At 40.2% G+C, this 20,154-nt stretch overlaps 1 protein-coding gene across 1 annotated transcript in view; it reads left to right on the forward strand.

Annotated features, from left to right (window-relative positions):
• Positions 1 to 20,154, forward strand: part of CCDC152 (coiled-coil domain containing 152) — a 25,419-nt gene continuing 5,265 nt past the window's right edge. Inside the window, exons 1-5 of the mRNA XM_024203130.2 lie at positions 1 to 87; positions 3,410 to 3,515; positions 11,020 to 11,088; positions 17,340 to 17,404; positions 17,829 to 17,931. Coding sequence (XP_024058898.2) covers positions 1 to 87; positions 3,410 to 3,515; positions 11,020 to 11,088; positions 17,340 to 17,404; positions 17,829 to 17,931 — 430 coding nt within the window. The remainder of the gene's footprint in view (positions 88 to 3,409; positions 3,516 to 11,019; positions 11,089 to 17,339; positions 17,405 to 17,828; positions 17,932 to 20,154) is intronic.

The raw sequence follows: 20,154 nt of genomic DNA on the forward strand, positions 1-20,154 counted from the left end.
ATGAATCACACCAGTGAAGCAAATATGAAGAAAATCAGTGTGGCAAATCTTGATAAACTTTTAGACGACTTCTCACAGATAGAAAAGGTAGGTAACAAATTAAGCTGAAATGGCTTTTTGTTAACACTTTGTGACATCTTTTTAAACACTTTTTTAGTGAAATTTTCTTCTATGTGGCATCTGCAGTTGTCATACTTGTGGAATGCGCCCCCTAGTGCCACAGAACTTCAAAATCTGCTGCAAAGCAGTGCCTATTTGTGCCACACAATATCCTCTTCCATCACTGAATGTTTGGAGCCAACGCTGTAAAAAGGCTGTCCTACCCCAGTTACCTTAGTTGCCAGCATTCCTGGGCAAAACACCTTCTTGGTACTCACAGCAATTTGGGGCGGGGGGGGGGGTGCTTATCAAAAACTCCTCTACTTTTTATTGTTAATTTCTGTTGTAATTAGCTGGCAAATATTAGTTTGTTTGTGCCATCGTGCACTTAATTTTTGTCTAGGCCAGGGTCATTGGCTCTTTTTGTCATGGATTATGAGGCTTCCAAAGATTCAGATAAAGATCAATTTAAGACTGTACAGTAAGCTCTTCTGTGTTTCAGGAAACAGACAAATATTTTTGTAATTTCTTCTGTCGGGTGAATCCTCATTCTGCAGATTCCAACACAGTGTGTTGTGCCTTCATACCTCCAGCCCACACAGGCAGGAAGTAGAGGCTTTGGCCCAGATCCATGAGGGAATTTAGGCTTGAATTCAATGGAAGTTAGGAGCCTAAATACCTTTGAGGATCTGGACCCAGCGGCAGCTCCAGGCACCAGCACTCCAAGCGCATGCCTGGGGCGGCAAGTCGCAGGGGGGCGCCCTGCCAGTCCCTGCGAGGGCGGCAGGCAGGCCGCCTTCGGCAGCTTGCCTGTGGGAGGTCCACCGGTCCCGCGGATTCGGCGGCAATTCGGCGGCGGGTACGCCAAAGCCGCGGGACCAGTGGACCTCCCGCAGGCATGCCGCCAAATACGCGGGACCGGGGACCTCCCGCAGGCATGCCGCTGAAGGCAGCCTGCCTGCCGTGCTTGGGGCGGCAAAAAAGCTAGAGCTGCCCCTGTCTGGACCGTGCCTTGCTTATAAAGGAAGGCCTTACAAACATAATCCTGGGTCTGACAGTGGATCAGACATCTGCCCTGCATAGCGATAGAATGGGCTGTTTTCAGCTTTAAAGCCCAGCAAGTCAGGGATAGCTCTGGCACCAACGGCTTCAGAGCCAGGTACATCAGGTCTATAGGTGTAGGGCCAGTTTTCTAAAGATATTTGAAAATCCCACTAGTAGCCTATCTGCATCTTCAGGTGCCAAATACCTTTAAAAGTGTGGCTCATGGTGCTTTATTCACCAATGAGCATCCAGACCTCATTGGCACAGGGAACATTTCAGAGAAGTGGCCCTTCTGGTACCAAAACTTTATCAGTGCAGAGGCCAATTTGGCTTCTAGATAATATGACAGAGCAGCCCTCACCAGCATCAGCTGCTGATATTAAGTAAGCACTTACTGGTGTGTTGGTGCTAGACTCCTTCAGTACCAAAGAGCTTTTTCCATTGGAACAAGTCATGCAGATACTTCTTCCATGCAGGAATTGTTCAAGGAAATTGCTACAACAGTGAGGACCTCTCTTAAGTATGATCTCCTAAGCATCAAGCAGTTCATTTTAAGGATGTATCACTGCCTCAAAGATTGCACACTTTCAGAGATATTACTGCAATTTTTATTTAATTAGAACTACTCAGCCCAAGTTCCTAAGGAATTGTACTGCTCGCTAGATTCCCACAGTGGGAATATGCAGAGGCCACTTCAAGAGAAAATTATTATTTTCCATAAAAACTGTGGTTTTACAACAATGTTGTCTCTGCATAGTCACACCACCTGCCCATCTTCCCCCTTCCTCAGAATTCTATTCATACAGAGCCTTCATCAACTCCACTGAAATTAAGAGAGATTCCCATTGAGTTCAATGGGAGCTGGATCTGACCCATAACGTTTTGGAGTTTAGTGGAAGAAATTGAGGCAGTTGAGCTACAGAGCCCTTTTATAATGATAGTCATTATCATCACCTTCATCTCCTCTTTTCCAACACCAAGGTTGGATAGGGCCAAGATTATGAGCAGATTCCATCCACATCAGTTTTGAGTTACTATTTTAGCCTATTGAGGGGGTTGCCTGGATGGTTTTATATATACCACTCTCTCCTGGGACATCCATGGCCTCTTTCACTATGCACTCTTCCATAGAGAATAATTTTAGGGTGTCAGTATGAGGTTATTCTAGCAACATCTCCAACCATTGTAGTTGGCACCTTCTGATGTTGTAGTTAACTACTGCACTTTGAGTCTTCTACAGATGTCATCATTTAGGCATGACAAGGTTAAGTAGACAGGTAAGGCACAGGTCCCTCATTTTAAATGTGTGCAGCTTTTACTCCAGACACTTCGTCTGTACCCATGTTTCCTAATTGTAAAGTAATTTGGGCACAAAGGGTGTATATAATCTGGTTTAGCTGTCATGGACACTGATTTAAGGTTCCAAATGTTTTTATTCAGGCACACAAACATTCTGCTGGCACTAGCTATCCACTTGTTGCTGTCATCGTCATAATGGTTGTCATGTATTTTGATGGAGCTCAAGTAGCAAAAGCTGTCCACTTGGTCGATGTCTACACCAATCATGACTAGTTTAACCTATTTCTTGATTTTTTGATGTTACCATTAGTTTGGACTTTTGTCATTCTTTTTTAATCCCCGTTCTCTGGCTGCTGTGTACAGGTTAGTTGCAACTTTTTGGTTGTATTCCTCCAGAGGCATTATCACTACGATATCGCCTGCAAAGTCAAGGTGATTGATAATTTGCCCCATTATCATCCAACCTCCATCAGTACTACCAAGGGTGTTGGACAAGATGTTTTCTAAGTATAGAGCAAAAACCTTGTCTTGAATATTTAGTTCTGCAAGAAGGAGCTCAAGGAGCCCAAATGGGTCCTGCTTCCTAAAGATTCCCACAGCTCTGCAGCTTGGAAGGGGACATCCCTAAGCTTGAATATGGAGAAGCAACACTCTGAAAGACCATTACTATAGTAACCATTATCAGAGTGGAGCCTAATTATCTACAATGCAAACCTCTAACACCTAACTTCATTCATTTCTTTACAGCTAAATCATAATGTCAGTATAATAGACCTGGGAGGGAGGCACTGAACTATTCTGTAAACCTCAGCTCAATGTTGTGGGTTTTTTGTTTGGTTTGATTTGGGGTTGTTTGGTTTTTTGGTTTTGTAACATTCACTTGAAAAACCTGGGATTTAGATAGAAAATTTAGAACAAAAGGATTTAATTTAGCATTAACCTACTGATATTTCAATATTTTTTAAAGAAAATATTAGAAATTAATGGAAAGAATAGCCTTCTGGATCTTCAGCTGGAAAAATGTAATAGGTTATTAACATTAAGCCAATCGAAGGAAGACTCAGTAAAAGAGGGTAAGTGTCATTTTAATGCTTAAAAACACTTGATTCCATTCTTGTATTTGACAATTCAAAAAATAATTCCACTATCTTCCATCATAAAATGTAAAATAATAACTTAGTAAGGAACATAAGATATCCTATTAATAAAGCAATTTTCTATAAGACTTTGGAGCCAGTCCAGTCAGATGTCCTATTGAAATGTATGGTAGACAAGAATGTTGATTAACTCATAGCAGACTCAATGTGAAAGTAGAAGGCCAAGGGGAGGCGATTACAGTAATCATGAGAAATAGCCAAGGCATTGACAAGAGTTTTAGCAGTACAGATAGTCAAGAAAGGTCAGAATTTGGTAATGTTAAAGAAGCAGTGACAGAATTTGGCAAAAGGGTGGATACGGAGGAAGAAGTAAAAAGAGTTGACGATTACTCCAAGCTTTCAAGCCTGGGAGACTGGAGCCTGGTGATGGAGTTGCCAATAGCAACAGAGAAAGAGGCAAAAGGGAAGGATCTGCAAGAAAGATAATTTCAGGTCAGGAAAAGTTTGAGAAGGTGGTGGGATGTTCAAGAGGAGATTTTCAGAGACATTTGGTGATGTGAGAGTGGAAAAGGGGAAGATATCAGGGTATAGACAACAGATGTTAATTGCTCCCCTGACAACTAGTGAAGCAGCAAACATTGAGCACAGTCTTGCTTTTTTTATGTAGGCAAAACTCCCAGTGGGCCCACAGTTAATTGTCAAGTTTTTTTTTTTTTCCAATCTCCCAGGTATAACCATATGGGAAATTTGTCAAGATATGTCTTACAGACATGGTCACATTAAGGCATAATTCTTGGGATTGCAGGTTCTTAATCACAAGTGGCTTACACTCAAATAGGGGTGGAGCAGCAAGCATTGATTCAGTCTGCAGCTAGTTTCTCTCCCCCATCTTGCCTACTGGGTATACTGACTGGGTAGCCTCATTTGTGAAAATCACCAAGGATTCAAAGTGAACGGAAGACAAGAGCCATCCAGCGGTGTTGGAAAAATATTATTAAAATCTAATAAAAATTTCCGCAAGATGTATGCAGCAAAGGTTTCCAAATTGTGCTTGGACTAGAGCCCTGCACGGGACTTTTAAAAATCCTACTTCCACCCGCTCCTGCTATTATGGCAATGGGTCCTGCTGGACCCATGGGATCCCAGTCCCTCTGCAGGGCTCTACACTAGTCCTGTGCGGGGCTCTACCTTGAACCTACAGGATGGTATATGGGCAACAAGTTTCCATCATTCTGAGTGGAGAGTGAATGTATGGCAGAACCAGTCACTGAAAATGGAGGCAGGATTAAAGATGTGGATGCTCTCCCTCTATGGGTCATATTTGAAGAAAGTAGGTTTTCCTTGGGTCCTAATCATAAAGCATTGAGATGCAGTGTGTAATCTACCTTTTAGCATGAATAAACATTATTTCTGAAAATAAGTCTGTAGGACACCCAAATAAAACACAATTTAAGGGACTGGGTTTGGAAGTAAGTAAAGAAGAATTACATGATTCCTGAATAAAGAAGGCAATTGTGTTCTATAAATTATAGGTGGAGCTGAGAGCGCCATCTATTGGTAAGATCACCTGACACTAATTATGAAACCTTGTTTTTAGTTGCTCTGCCAAACTAACTGCGTGTGTTGAAATTTTCCATGCAGTGTGTCTGCCTCGGGTTGAATTCTTTTAGAAATTTTTAACAAAAATGGTTGCGCTCCTTCTCAAAATAAGGTGAGGGGGAAACACATAATTTTAGACACATTAAAAAAAATCTTACAACCTTTTTTGGTGAGAGGCTTTGGAGCAGGCACTTCAATTTGGTGGCGGGGGGAGTAGGGGTCTCCTGTAGGGTCAGAGATGTGCCTTGTGTTGTCTCTTTGAAAATTCTCCAAAATTTGGCCAAATTATGAGTCTCTGAAAATCTCAGTTCACAGTAGAGACAAATTTCAGTAGAGACTTTGAGATTTGACAGGTAATTTTTCTGAAGAGTCCTTCTGTACAGAACATATTCCAGCCTGGTACTGTAGGTACTGAACAGGATTTTTTCTGCAATTGCTGCTTCTGGCTTCTGAGGATGCTGTGGCAATGGGCACAAAAATGAGAGCAAGGAGATTGGCTGTCTTTCCTGTGCTCTCTATGCTCCCCCTACTGGCAGCCAAGCAGTGTGAGGAGGAGGATGAAGTAGCCTACTGAAATGCAGGGGCTGGAAATGCAGAGGGGTAACGGAGTGAAGGAGCCTAAGGGAAGACTGGGAGAGGAAGTGGGAGCTTAATCCAGCTCCTGTAACATAATGTACATGCATTATGTTACAGTCTTTGATTTCATGATCACATACTATTTGTTTCCACACGACCCCTACTTCATTCAGTGCAGAGGATGGACGATGCTCTGGAGATGTATCAGGATTGTACTGTGAATGAGGCTTTGGTCTGTTGGACCGCTGCCTTATTTGTTGCAGATGTTGGAAGATATACTGTGAATGACACAGAGGATTGCAGGAAAAGAATGGATGGCTTCAGACACAGGCAACCTTTATTCTAGCATTTCCTGACTTCTGGGTGCTTGACTTTGCAACCTTTATATACTTTTAATGTAGTTTTCTGTGTGTAGTTTCTAAACAGTATGAGTTTTTAAAAAGAGGCATGCACATAATATCTAATGATGATTTTATATTTTAACATATTACAGGAGAGCTATCTTGTGTTCACATGTTTATATTGCAAAAATTAGAAAAAATAGAATCATTTTTTGCTTATAAATAACTTCTAGTTTCTGAAATTATTTACCAATAAGAAATGGCCTGTTTCCCAAACAAATACAAAGTTGTATTTTCATAGTGGTTTTATTTAAGACGCTGTGATGGGGTATATTCATCCTGCACTAGCATGGAAGGGGATAAGGAGCTGCTTTGGGCTGGAGTGGCCCCACCCTGTCACACCTGCAAATGGTGCCAGGACTGGAGGAGGAGTTAAAAAGAAGTAATTCTACTCAGATGGGGAACCCTGGGATGGGAACAGACTGTTGAGCTTTTCCAGTGCATGAGAGGGGACTGACAGCTCGCAGAGCCCTTGCCCTCAGAGAAGGAGGGTGCAAAAATCCTGAGTTGAAGGAGCAAAGAACTGGAACCCAGTGAACTCTAAAGTGGACATTGATACTCCAAGGGCCCCTCTGAAGTAAGGGAGGTCCGTATGCTGGAGGGAGCTGCTTTACTTTTCTCTTGTTTAACTCCTTTTGCTGGCTATGGGCTGTTTGGTGGCATCACTCGGGACATAGAGAAGGGATGAGGCAGTCTCAAGGCCCCAGTCGGACTGTGAGTGCTGACCCACTAAAAAGATGCCCTGCAGCACCTTTTGGGGTGGGGGTGGAGTAATTGACTCGTGTGTGTGCACTCCCCATGTAGCCGAAAGGGGCTGCCCTCCACAGAAAGATTTGTGACAGATGGAAGAGCTGCATACTCTTTTAATTTCTCCAACTTTTGTCCGGATTATAAATCACATGTTAATATCTGATATCCGAAAGGGGAAAAGAGAGATTGGACAATAAAAAAAAACAAAAAAAACCCCCTATGTCTATTTAGGAGCTATGTCTAAATTAATCCTCCTTCACCTTCTACTTAATCTCCAAACTTAAATTCAGTTCATAAGAAGAAAAGCAAGAATATCAAGAAACAATATCTCCATTTAAAATTTAGGTAAAATAAATTTGATGAAATTTGAAGATGCACTTAGCCTTCATCTATTGGTATTTCCAATAAAATGTGAGACTTAGAACACACAAAAACTATATAAATTATGAAGGTGCTGGTTCCTCTCGTCCTGTAATCTTCAGAATCAAGAATCCCACCGGTGTCATTGTATATTACATTAAAAAAACTATATTAAATTAATGTTAAGGTTGCAGAGTCAAACACTCAAAAGTTAGGAAATGAAAGAATTAGAATAATAGCATCATAGAAGTGTAGGACTGAACGAGACCACAATAGGTCATCTAGTCTAGTCCCCTGCACTCAAGGCAGGTCTAAATAATAACTAGACCATTCCTGACAGGTGTTTGTCTAACTTGCACTTAAAAATCTCCAGTGATGGAGATTCCCCAGCCTCCCTAGGCAATTTGTTCCAGTGCTTAACTACCCTGACAGTTAGGAAGTTTTTCCTAATGTCCAACCTAACCCTCTCTTGCTGCAATTTAAGCCCATTGTTTTTTGTCCTATACTCAGAGGTTAACAACAACAATTTTTCACCCTCATCCTTGTAATAACCTTTTATGTACTTGAAAACTGTTATGACGTCTGTCCATCCCATCCCCCAGCCAGTATTCTCTTCTCCAGACTAAACAAACTCAATTTTTCCAATCTTTCCTCATAGGTCATATTTTCTAGACCTTTAATCATTTTTGTTGCTCTTCTCTGGACTTTCTCCAATTTGTCCACATCTTTCCTGAAATGTGGTGCCCAGAACTGGACACAATATTCTAGTTGAGACATTATCAGCGCAGAGTAGAGTAGAACCAGTGCAACCTTAACTTGACTTCCTTGTGCATATGCATTATGATACAATCTTTAATTACATCATCACATATTATTTCTTCCATCGGACCTCTGCCTCATTCAGTGGTCTGGAAATTAATCAAGGATGTGTAGTAAAGAAGTCTGTTGTCTGCCTTGTTTGCTGCAGAATTGGATGGTGGGTCGTGAATGAGGCTGGGGACTGCAGGAAGAGGAAGGATAATCTTGTTTACACAGTTGAATGCCATCCTGGAGAATTTGATTCTATCCCTGCCTCTGCCACAGAATTTATATGTCACTAAGAATGTCACTTAATACAAAGTTTTCACAGATGGCCACAACTGTTTCTCATTTTATGTGTGCCCAACTTGAGACACCTGGGGTCTGCTTTGCAGAATTGCCAAATACTCACAACTACAAATGAAGTCTGTAAATTGAAGCCTACAATTGAACGATGCCCTAAACATATAAAGTGCTATAAAATATTCAGGTCTCTGAAAAATTAGGACAAAGATCTCAAAAATTGGGCACCCAACATTTCTGGACACTTTTGATATTAATATCTTTGTGCCTCAGTTCCCCATCTGCAAAATGGGAATAATAACATCTTACCTCACAGGGGAATTGTGAATATAAATTAAGTAATGTTTGTGAAACACTCAAATGCTACAGTAATGAGTGCCATAGAACAGCCCCTGAAAAAGTTAATAATTCTATATTTATAACAAGGCTTGAATGATGTGCAATAATGCAGAAACTGAATGATGAGAAAATGAAATATTGAATAGCTCTTCCTTCATTGAGCACCATCCATCCTGGGCACTGAATGAAGGGGCCGCTTTAAAAAAATGTGAAAATGTAATTAAAGACTGTATCATAATGCATATGCACAAGGGAGCCAAATTAAGATTTTAAAGGCTTCCTTAATTTTGTCATTGCCTTGCTGTTGGATGCTTAACTTCACAGCCTTAACACTCTTTTAATGCAGTTTTTGTATGTAATTTCCTAGGTTTAAGAATTTCTGTTTTTTCGGGTTTTTTTTATCATGTTAACATCATGTTTACACCCACTTGGTCCATGAGCAGGCTTGGAACCTTTAGATCTAAATAAATCTCTGCTGCTTCATCTAAAAGAGTAACTGGTAGAAGTTATATTGTTTATATGGGCCAGGCGCTAGTTAGATGAGGCACACGTTTGCCAGTGGGTTTCACAGTTTTATTGACAGCAGAGGAATGCTGAGATTTAAGAATCCTTGTTTTGTTCCAGAGTTTGAGAGCAGTATACTTTAGGAGTTATAGGCTCTTCGCCCTTGGCCTTCCATTATGTTTTTGTCCCGGTCTTTGTCCTCCACCCCCACCCCACTTTGGCTTCTCATCTAAGTCTCATTCCACTCCCACCAGCCCCCTTGATTCTGTGTCCCATTCCCCTGGTTTCGGCTCCCATTCTTCTCCCAACTGCTACCTCTTGGCTCGCAGTTTCAGACCTCCTTGGTTCCTCATCCCACTTCCCCCTCTAACTACCCCTGCCCGAGTCTCCACCATGGCACTTTTGCCCCAGTTTACCTCCTCCTCTGCATTCCAGTCCTCCTCCTCCTTTCTGCCCGGGCTCCAGCAGTGAGAACACGGGACAGAGAGTTCCTGCTTTCAGGTCCTGTGTGCTTGATATAAAGATATACTGGAATTGGTAAAGGTACAGAAAAGGGCGCAAAAATGATTAGGGGCATGGAATAGCTTTCGTATGAGGAGAGATTAATAAGACTGGGACTTTTCAGCTTGGTAAAGAGACAACTAAGGGGATATGATAGAGGTCTATAAAATTATGACTGGTGTGGAGACAGTAAATAAGGAAGTGTTATTTACTCCTTCTCATAACACAAGACCTAGGGATCACCAAATGAAATTAATAGGCAGCAGGTTTAAAGCAAACAAAAGGAAGTATTTCTTCACACAGCGCACAGTCAACCTGTGGAACTCTTTGTCAGAGGATGTTGTGAAGGCCAAGACTATAACAGGTTTAAAAACAGAACTAGATAAATTCATGGAGGATAGGTCCCTCGATGGCTATTAGCCAGGATGGGCAGGGATGGTGTCCCTAGTCTCTGTTTGCCAGAAGCTGGGAATGGCTGACAGGGGATGGCTCACTTGATGATTACCTGTTCTGTTCATTCCCTCTGAAGCACCTCTCATTGGCCACTGTCAGAAGACAGGATACTGAGCTAGATGGACCATTGGTCTGACCCAGTATGGCTGTTCTTATATTGCAAAGAAATTTCTGTTCATCCCTGTTTGGATTATGCCCCATGCAAACAGAATCTTCAGAGAATTTAGCTGCCAAACTCTAAAAGTCTCTACTGAACATGTGCAAATTAAGATTTTCAGAGGCTCAAAACCTGGCCAAATTCAGGGAGATTTTCACAGGAATGCCAATAGGCACATCCCTGACATCAGCATAATCCCCACTCCCTGGCCAAATTACAAGTCTCTGTTCTGAAGTAGGGAGGTGCTAGAGCTTCTCAACAAAAGAGTTGTAAGAATTTTTTTAACATGGCAGAAAACAATGTATTATTCCCTAATTTTGTTCTGAGAAATGGCTGAACTATTTTTGCTGAAGGTTTCAATAAAAAAAAAAAAAAAAATCATAGTGAGGCCAACACCTAGCTCTGTTCAAACACTTAACATTTGGCAAAGCTTTAAGTGACTGAAAACAGGTTTGTTCTTATGGACAGTGTCGGGAAACCTGAACTATAAATGTCATTGCCTGTATTACCTATAATAGGTATAACATGGATTTGTCCATCTGGAAAAGCCTATAACTGAACACTGAAATAGTTGTAAGATTGTTTTTCCTTGAAGTACCTGCTACCTGTTACAAAAGACCACTCATTGTTAAATAAGATATTTATGGTTGTTTTCAGTTCTTAGAGTGGAATCCTAAAATGAAAATAATGAAGAAATCACTGAACAATAATATATTTATATTTCTTTTTGTTTGTTTAGAATATACCACTCTCCGGAATGTGATAAAGGGTCTAAGACAAACCATTGAAAATCAGTGTAACCTGAGAGGTAAAAAAAACAAACAAACAAAATCCTGTAAAGTACATTGCATTATATTTTAGAACAAATATGCATCTATTGCATAAACAAGGAGATTCCTAATTCACATGTAATCCTTTTGTTAGACCAATCTCTAACTGCCAATCAGAAAACACAACAAAATTAAATTAGAAACAAACCTGATATATCCTATCATTTCATATGTGTCTAAGCTTAAGTGTGTGATACACAATAAAGGACTTTTCCTGCAGTCCTACACGTACAAAAATGCTTTATCTTCAATGGGAGTTTTGCCTGAATGAGGATTTATATCCTGAATTTTTGGTTTGTTTTTTATTTCTTAGCAGCGCAAGAAATCTTGCAAGAAATCAAGGTAGTGTGAATCACCTTTTTTAAGTACTCTGCGATCCAGCAAAGCACTTAATCATATGCTTACACATGCATTAGTGCTTTACTGGGTCAAAGAAGCTTTAGGTCTTAATTTGATAATGTTCTTAAAATGCAGCTACCATCCAGAAATACTTAATCTAGGTAGTTGTTGTTATTAGATATTATTTTGAAATAAAATGATAAATATTTTTGTAATGTTTAGTCTTTTTTTTATACACATCATAATTTGAAGCAGATTTTTATACTCCTAACAATGTTGATTTCTGTGAAATCTCCGCTTCTTCTGAATTGTCACTCGTGAAATTCACCCTGTATGAAGGGCCAGCACAAACTCTATGTGCTTGCTAAGGGCTCCTTGAGCCTATGGATTTAAGTGGTACTTAGGCCTTGTGCTGGGAGGTGAATTTTCCGTAGAATGAATGCCATCTCTCTTACACTTATTGGTTTCACATTAATAAAAGTATGATATCCAGTTCTAATCAGATCAGCTTGTATTCTGTCAGTTTGCCCAATATTTTGCATTTATAGGTTTAAACTTTGCTTAGTTCTAATTATCTGCCACTGGCTTATAAACTATCTATTCTATGTTAGCACATTTGAATTGTTCAATACGGTTTTTAATTTTTCAATAATATTGACAGTCTTACGGACACTTCTTCCATGCTTTTTTCTCCTTTTGTCTACTTCACACTCTCTCCCCATATTTACTCTAAAACTCTAGAGTCTTGATATAATTTGCCATGCTCATTCCAAATACCCCCACAGTTTCTCATAATGCTGATAAAATATTACAGCCCTCAGGAAAATGCTGGTAGAATGTATATCATGTAAATAGACTCTCTGAGGGAGTACTTCTGCTGTTCCTTCAGAAATGTTGATTTCTTTCATCCATTTTAGAAATCCTCCTTGTGTCATTTTGACTAAGTCATCCTGCCTAAGTCATTTACTGGACAGTGTCAATCTTGAAGAATAGAATGTAGTGAGAGAAAATTGTCCAAATTTGAATTTTTGCCATACGTTAATGTCACAAACTTTGCTACATGTCCATAGTCTTAAAAATGATTGTGTATATGTATTGAATTTCTTAGTTTCTTTCTGTGTACTATTTGTATGTAAAGATTTTTTTTTTAAAGACTCCACTGTTTTCAAATGACCTTGTAGTCTCAGTCTCTGGTCTCCAGTTTGATAACCTTGATTTGTTTCCACTATCAACTTTTAGCAACAAAAATTTCTACATGTATGAAACCAAAAGCTAGAGAAATGTATTAGTAGATGATTCAGATCTAACAACCCCTACCTTCTAAAGAATCATGACAATCCAAATTAAACAAATTTGTGGATTTTTGAATACATAACTCAATGCAGCTTTTTATGTCGATGAAATCTACGCAAAATAGATTAAAATACACAACAAGCTAAGAGTCTGTTCAATGCATATCAACTAATAACAAAGGATCAAATCCTGCAAGACACTGCTCCATCTAACTTCCATGGGAGTTAGACTTTAAATACCTTTGAGGATCTGGGCCTCTGAATGTCTCCTGTCAGGTACTGAGCAACCTCAACTCACAGTAGCCTCTATGGGAGCTATGAATATTCAGCATGTTGAAGGAGGTGCTCTGCAGCTCTCAGAATTGTGCCCTGTTCCTCCATAATTCCTATTGAAATCAATGGGAATTTTGTGTGGGGAACAGCCTTAGGACTGGTGGCATAAAGGGCTTTCATTACCCAACTGAAAGTGATTCAGCTCCTCTTATTGAAGATTCACTGTCCCATTTACCATCTGTCTGGGAGGTAGGTTGGCCTTCTTTTTAACAAATGAGCCAGGACTCTAAAGGACTGATTCTCATTTATTCTAAAACCACTTTACACCACTCCAGCAGTGTAAAGGACTTTAAAGGGGTATATATATAATTTACTCCCATTTTAAGGACCCTTTACACTGATGTAAAGTGACAATAGTATCTATGATAATCAGCCTTAAATAAGAATCTGGTATCTTCTGTGATTCATTGACAAGTCTATAATCTCAAGGCCTCAGTAGCTATCACTAAATTCTTTCTTAGAGACACTATCCTTAGCTAGGAGATTTACTGTCAAATTAAAGGCAGACTGAGGGCTAGTATCCTATTTTGTAAAATGTTCTCTAAGGCTCTAGGATCTGATTGCCCCAAGCAAAAGACATGTTAATTAGCTATCGAACAGGTTTTTCTAATCTACTGTCATACAGTTCCCACTGTAACATTTTTATCCATAAAAGTAAGTGTTAACATCTATAGGCAATGAAACATCTTAGAAGGATATGACATTTTAATAAGGTTTGTTTTGCCAAATAAAGTTTAGAAGTCCTTCCAGCTTGGCAAGTGTTCACTAATTCCATCAAAAGGGATTAATTCAACAAGATTTACTCAATACTGCTGAAATAAATAAGGCTTAATAACATAATGAACTATTAAATCCAGTGGGGATATCAATTATAAGGCTTGAACTCATAAAGTGGACCTAAAAGATCACTGAATTGATTAATAGGTGATTATAGGGTCTAGAATTTCTAGGAAAATAACAAGCATCATCTGTATGAAGAGTCAGTTTGTTATTTGTCTTGCCTGTTGAAACTCCATGAAAATCCTCTGCTTGTATTAGGTTTTTAGTAATGGTTTGTTCATAAATCCAGTGATACAGGGCATAGACAATCTGAGTTGTGATTTTCCCCAGCCTAAAAAATACAACTGAAAACACTGGGGGGGAAACGAGAAGGTTTGCTGAGGTGAAATATAAATCGCATACACTATATGGTTCACTTCAGAAGCAATCCCTCAGACACAAAAAGGCACACAAATTATTCAAAATGCAAGGATTGCATTTTTATAAGTAAAACACAAGTATACAATAATTGAGTCCCTAGCTAACTAAGTAGTTAGGCCAATCATTCTTTTATGTCTGCCCTTAAATATTACTATACTTTTACCAAAATAATTTGTTCTTTCAGCACCTATGCTACTAAGTTTGGAACAAATTTGTTCAAATGGAAAGGTACCATATACAAGTTCTCTGAATTTTTTTCTGTGGTTCCCGTTCTTTGTTGTTAATCAAATGAAGCCAGATTTCCACAGAGACTGTGATAGTAGTATCCTTAGCCCAGCGGTTCTCAAACTTTTGTACTGGTGACCCCTTTCACATAGCAAGCCTCTGAGTGTGACCCCCCCTTATAAATTAAAAACACTTTTTTATATATTGAACACTATTATAAATGCAGGAGGCAAAGCGGGGTTTGGGGTGGAGGCTGACAGCTCGCAACCCCCCATGTAATAACCTCATGACCCCCTGAGAGGTCCCAACCCCCAGTTTGAGACTCCCTGCCTTAGCCTCTAATCTGTCAACTCTCTCCAAAATCTCCAATTGTTTTTGCAAATTTATTCCTTCTTTGTAGAATCCTTTGTTCTGCAGAATGTGTGCTGTATTTTGATCAAAAACCTCTTCTGTTTGATAAAATGTCAACAGACTTACAGTAGTTGGATGCAAGTATAGAGACACAATATTACTGAGAGTTCCACCAACAGTTATTTGGAAACTCAGTAGTAATCTTCCTTTTTCAACCAACCAACCACCCACAAAGTTGATGATGGTTGCAGAATTTTTGAACTTACGCAATGTGCTTTAGGATTGTGTTAGGTGTTACTTCTTTCTCAAGAAGGTTTAAATATTGTGCTGAACATTCATACCTCAGAAGTTTAGGACGATTGCATCCGAGAGGTTCCTTCATTATTTTAATTTTATTTTTGTTGTCTGAGTAAATGGCAAAGAGCTTCATGTCATACTTTCGTTTGCATTCTTGGATGGCATCTTCTGCAATTTGAACAATGTTCTGCAGTTTTCATTTTAGATGTAGTAGAAACAATAATGTTACATATGAATGCATTTTTCCCTTTATGGATGGTTGAAGCCATTGTTGGGTCATTTCCCATGTTTGACCAAACTTCCTGCATTAATGTCAATGTTGATTCTTTTAGTTCTCCATTTACTATTTCTTCTAGTTTTTAACGTCAGCATACAGCAGCAGACCTATGAGTTCACATCTGTCAGGAGGAATATATTTAGGGTGAAAAGCTTCAACCATTTCTTTATATTACTCATTTTGTGCTATGTAGAAAGCAATGTTGTCATAAAAGTGGGTTGCAACTTTCTTTTCTAGTTCAAGTCTTTTCCTTTCTGTTTCCACGGGTGTCCACTAATTGTGTGTTCCTCATTTACTGCATACCCAACCTGAGACATATATAGTCTGATTTTCAGAAATTCTAAGCACTCATGATTAAGGCTACAATTTTGTCATGGAGGTTGTGGAAATCATGGAATCTGTCGCTTCCAGAGACCGCCGTGACTTCATTCCCACAGTGGCTGGGAGCTGCAGATTCCCCCCGCTGCCCACGGTGGCCGGGAGCTGTGGGGGCTCCCCAGAGATCCTAGCCACCACATGTGGTAAGGATACCCTGCAGCCCTCGGCCACTACGGGCAGCGGGGGTCCCCGCAAAGTCCGAGCCACCACAGACACCAAGAGACCCTCTCAGAGCGTGGCCTCCACAGGCAGCAGGGGGGACCCTGCATTTCCCAGCTACTGCGGTCAGCAGGGGGGACCTGGGAGCTCCAAGCTGTGGGCAGCGGGGCTCCTCAGGAGCTTGGGGCTGCTGGCAGCAGGGGGACCCCGCAGCTCCAAGCCACTGGCGGGGGGACTCTCTAGCTCCGAGCCCCCATGGGTGGTGGGGGGCCCTGGAGCTCCCCAGCTGTCGCAGTGGGTATGGGGGCTCTGCTGCTCTCGATTTTCTCATGGATATTTTTAGTAAAAGTCACGGACAGGTCATGGGCTTCTGTGAATTTTTCTTTATTGCCTGTGACTTTTACTAAAAATATCTATGACAAAATCTTAGTCATACTCATGATTGCAGCTGAACTCAAGGGAACTGCAGATGCTCAGCACCTCTGAAAAATCAAGTCCTGGATGCCTCAAGGCACCCAAAGTTAGTGGGCGCACTCTGTACCTTAGTTTCTCATTTGCAAAACTGGGATAATAATACTTCTCTACCTCACAGGTGTGTTGTGATGATAAATTCATTAATTTTTGTGAGGCTCTGAGATAGAAAACTGTGAGGAAGTTAATAATTCTGTATTCAGTGCAGGATTTGGATGGAGTTTAGTAAATAAAGAATGAGGCCACACATAGAATAATGAGGGTAAAAAGAAACATTGAGCAGTTGCTTCAGTTCACTTAGTACAGTCCATTCTGTGCACTAAATGACACAAAAATAGTATGAGATCATGGAATCAATGTTTGTAAATGAATATGTACAAGGGGGCAAAATTAAGGTTACATGGACAACCTTAATTCTGGCATTTCCTAAATGTTGAGTACTTAACTCTGCAACCTTAAAAGTGTTCTCTTAACAGTTAATTTTATATGATTTAATATATATTACAGCAGCACCCCATAGGCCACACTCAGTACTGGGGTCCCATTGTGCCAAGTGCTGTACAAACATCTGCAAAGACTTAGTTCTTGAGCCAAAGATTTTAGCATCTAAAATTCTGATCAACTAAATCAATTATTATAAGGCTAAAGTTCTTCCAAATTAATAAGACTGAGACAAATACTATAAATAAACAATAATTGTGCTTTAAAAAATTTTTTTAAATGTATTAGAAACCACAAAGATGTAATAAAAGGGTGTCGTAATGGAATCTACTTCTAAATAAGAAGTTTTATTTTAAGGTTCAGCTGGATAATAAAAATACATACAAAAGTATTTCCTTATTCTGACTGTTGTTAGAAAAAATGAAATCTCATCAATACCATCTGATACAATATTTTATTTATACAGATGAAAATGAAAGGCTGAAGAATAATACCCATCTCTTGGAAGAGAAATTAAAGGCTCATGAACAGGTGAGACATGACTGGGCATTCTGTATTCAAAGCAATAGGGCATATATATATATTTCCCTTGATTGGAGCATCTCAAGCAATGGTTTACGTTGTTCTTCATGTACTGAGGGACATGGTATTAAACTTTGGGGAAATTCTATGGCCTCTGTTATACGGCAGGTCAGACTAGGTGATCACAATGGTCCCTTTTGGCTTTGGAATCTATGAATCATTCCGGAAAGAGCTGTGGCTGAACTGGATTATTCTTTTCATTTATCTTATCGTTGCTCTTCTTCTGAAGCTGATCTTGCACATAAAAACAGATGACCAGCGGTTTAAAGGTCAGAGCAGTACAGATAAGAGATGATGTTTTGGAGACCCAGGGGTAGGTCTTGTTAAAGGCACTTAACTTTAAATTCAAATACTCACATGTTTAAATTCACAGGAATATAAGAATCAAATTGACAAACTTGTGACAGAAATTAAAAACAAAGAAGAAGAATACAAGCTGGAATTAACAAAGGTTCATTGTGACATGAGCAGAAAATGTAAGTTTTCTGAATGCTGCACTAAGTTTTAATGATCCTGAGATATGACATATCCAAATCAAAATTACCAGCTGGTTATATATGTTCTGTATCTCTTTTTCACTGTTTCATATTGTTCAGGAAACTTATAGGTAGCACATTTTATACCTATTTGAGACCTTTTTGTAGATAATTTAAAAGCAAAGATTCTATAGAAGTCTAAGCTAGCTCTGACAAGATATTCCTGTCTACAATAAGGGGTAAGGGTGAGTTCCACTTCACATCAGATTATATTTATTTGTTTAATTTGAAATGTATTACTTGTAAAATATTGAACTCTGTATATATAGCAATGGTAACTATTATCCTTTCTCAAGGCTAGGTTCACAGCTCCTTAGTGTGGGTCATTGGCTGTCTGTAGCTATAGGGGGCAGAATCAAAGCATTGAACTGGGGACAAGGGACTAGCCCCAACCCCACCTTCCAGGGAGGACCTCCTCAGTTTTGCTTTGCTTTGTCTCCCTACGGGCAGGGCAGAGAATCCAGTACTTGCTGCAAGAGAGAGAATTTAAAAAAAACCCTGAAGGTGGTGGGTTGTCGCCTGCCTGGAATTAGCACAGTGCCTCCCCCTGCCCTGACTGTTCAGGTTATAGGGTAGGAGGATGGTGGAGGGAGACCAAGGCTGTGTTTCTCCTGTGCTGTGTCCCTGCCAGAGGGTATAGAAGGAGAGGGTTGTGCCTTGTGCAACCCAGCCGCCTCATCTTCTCAGAAAGGTTTCACTTTGGCTGCCTCACGCCAACCCCAGAGCCAGTTCCCCAGGAGTTCCCCACCTGTGAGGGATGAGTCTGCAAGTCAGAGTCCACAAATGTCTCAGTGGGTGGCGGAAAAATGAAGAGAACACTTGAGCCACCAGAGGCAGTTACATCAAAGGGCAGCAGCCCGGCATAGGAAACCATAAGCCAGTCGGCTGAATCCACCACAGACGGAGTGGCCAGTGAGACCATTTTGGGTGCATGTGGTCCATGGCTCAGGTCATCCCTCCATGAAGCAAAGAAGAAGGGAATCATTCTTCCTTTCAGGAAGAAATTTCTTCTTGGGCTAGGGAGTTCTTGGATTTGGCACAAAAAGCACCTTTATCTCAGAGGCCATCTTGTGAGCCCCAGATAGCGGCTGCAGTGTCCCTTTACAGGCTTTCTATCCACTTTCAAAAGGACAAAGATAAAAAGATGCCTGCTAGCAGAAGAGGTTCCCAGGACTCCTCCTCTGACTCAGGTCCCCAATCCCCACCTCCCTTAAGAAGTCAAATTATAAAAGGGGGAAAGATTCAAGAAATTACTTCAGAAACTTTGAAGAAAACTGCCCTGTTCTTCTTGGGATAACAGTTCCACCGAGGCATCACCAGAAGGACCCAGAACTAGAGGCTCTGCTCAAAGTTTTCATACATGGAAAGAAAAACGATAATAAAGGGACTACATTGTTTAAGCATCTGGCTCTTCTTCATCATCATTTAATTCATTTTCATCCTCATTTTCTGATGAGCTCATTAGAAACGATTCTAAGGAGGAAGAAGAGGACTGCTATAGAAATTACAAAAAAGTATTTTCTAACCAGTTCAAAATCTGAACCACACATTCCCCTTTATATCTTTTTGCAAAAAGTAATTAAGGCTGAATGGGAAACACCAGCAAAGTGTATGAGATTGTCCAGATGTGCCAAAATATTCTACAACACAAACTGTAGCAAACCAGATTTTGTCTCTTTTCCCGAAGTGGACAGGGCAGTTTCAGCACTAGTCAAAGACACTGCTACCCTAACTGAAAGGAATTTTTTGCCCAAAAGAACCTAGCGACCACAGAATGGATATATCATTGCATTTGAGGCTGTATCTTCCTCCCTGAGGGCTTCTGCAGCAATGTGTTTTGCAAGAGCAGAACTGGCCTGGACTGACAATTTGGCAGCCATACTGCCAAGAAAAATGGCTAAGAAATCATTGAGGTTAGGTTTGGAGTTAAAAGAAAATCTCAGTGGCTTCAGCATTCATAGCAAATGCAACCAGGGATTGCTTTGATGTTTTCAGCACACACCGTAGCCTTCAATGTGGTGACCAGATTGCATCTCTGATTGAGTCTGGAACAGCGAAGTACAGGCCAAAATCATGATAGTGGCTTTGAAATAGTCAGTTATTTGGGGATCCATTAGACATTTAAAATAACCATGTTTTCATTCCAAACAAAGAACAATACAT

Source organism: Terrapene carolina, unplaced genomic scaffold, assembly GCF_002925995.2.
Source record: "Terrapene carolina triunguis isolate 2854851 unplaced genomic scaffold, T_m_triunguis-2.0 Scaffold69, whole genome shotgun sequence".
NCBI classification, from domain to species: domain Eukaryota; kingdom Metazoa; phylum Chordata; order Testudines; family Emydidae; genus Terrapene; species Terrapene triunguis.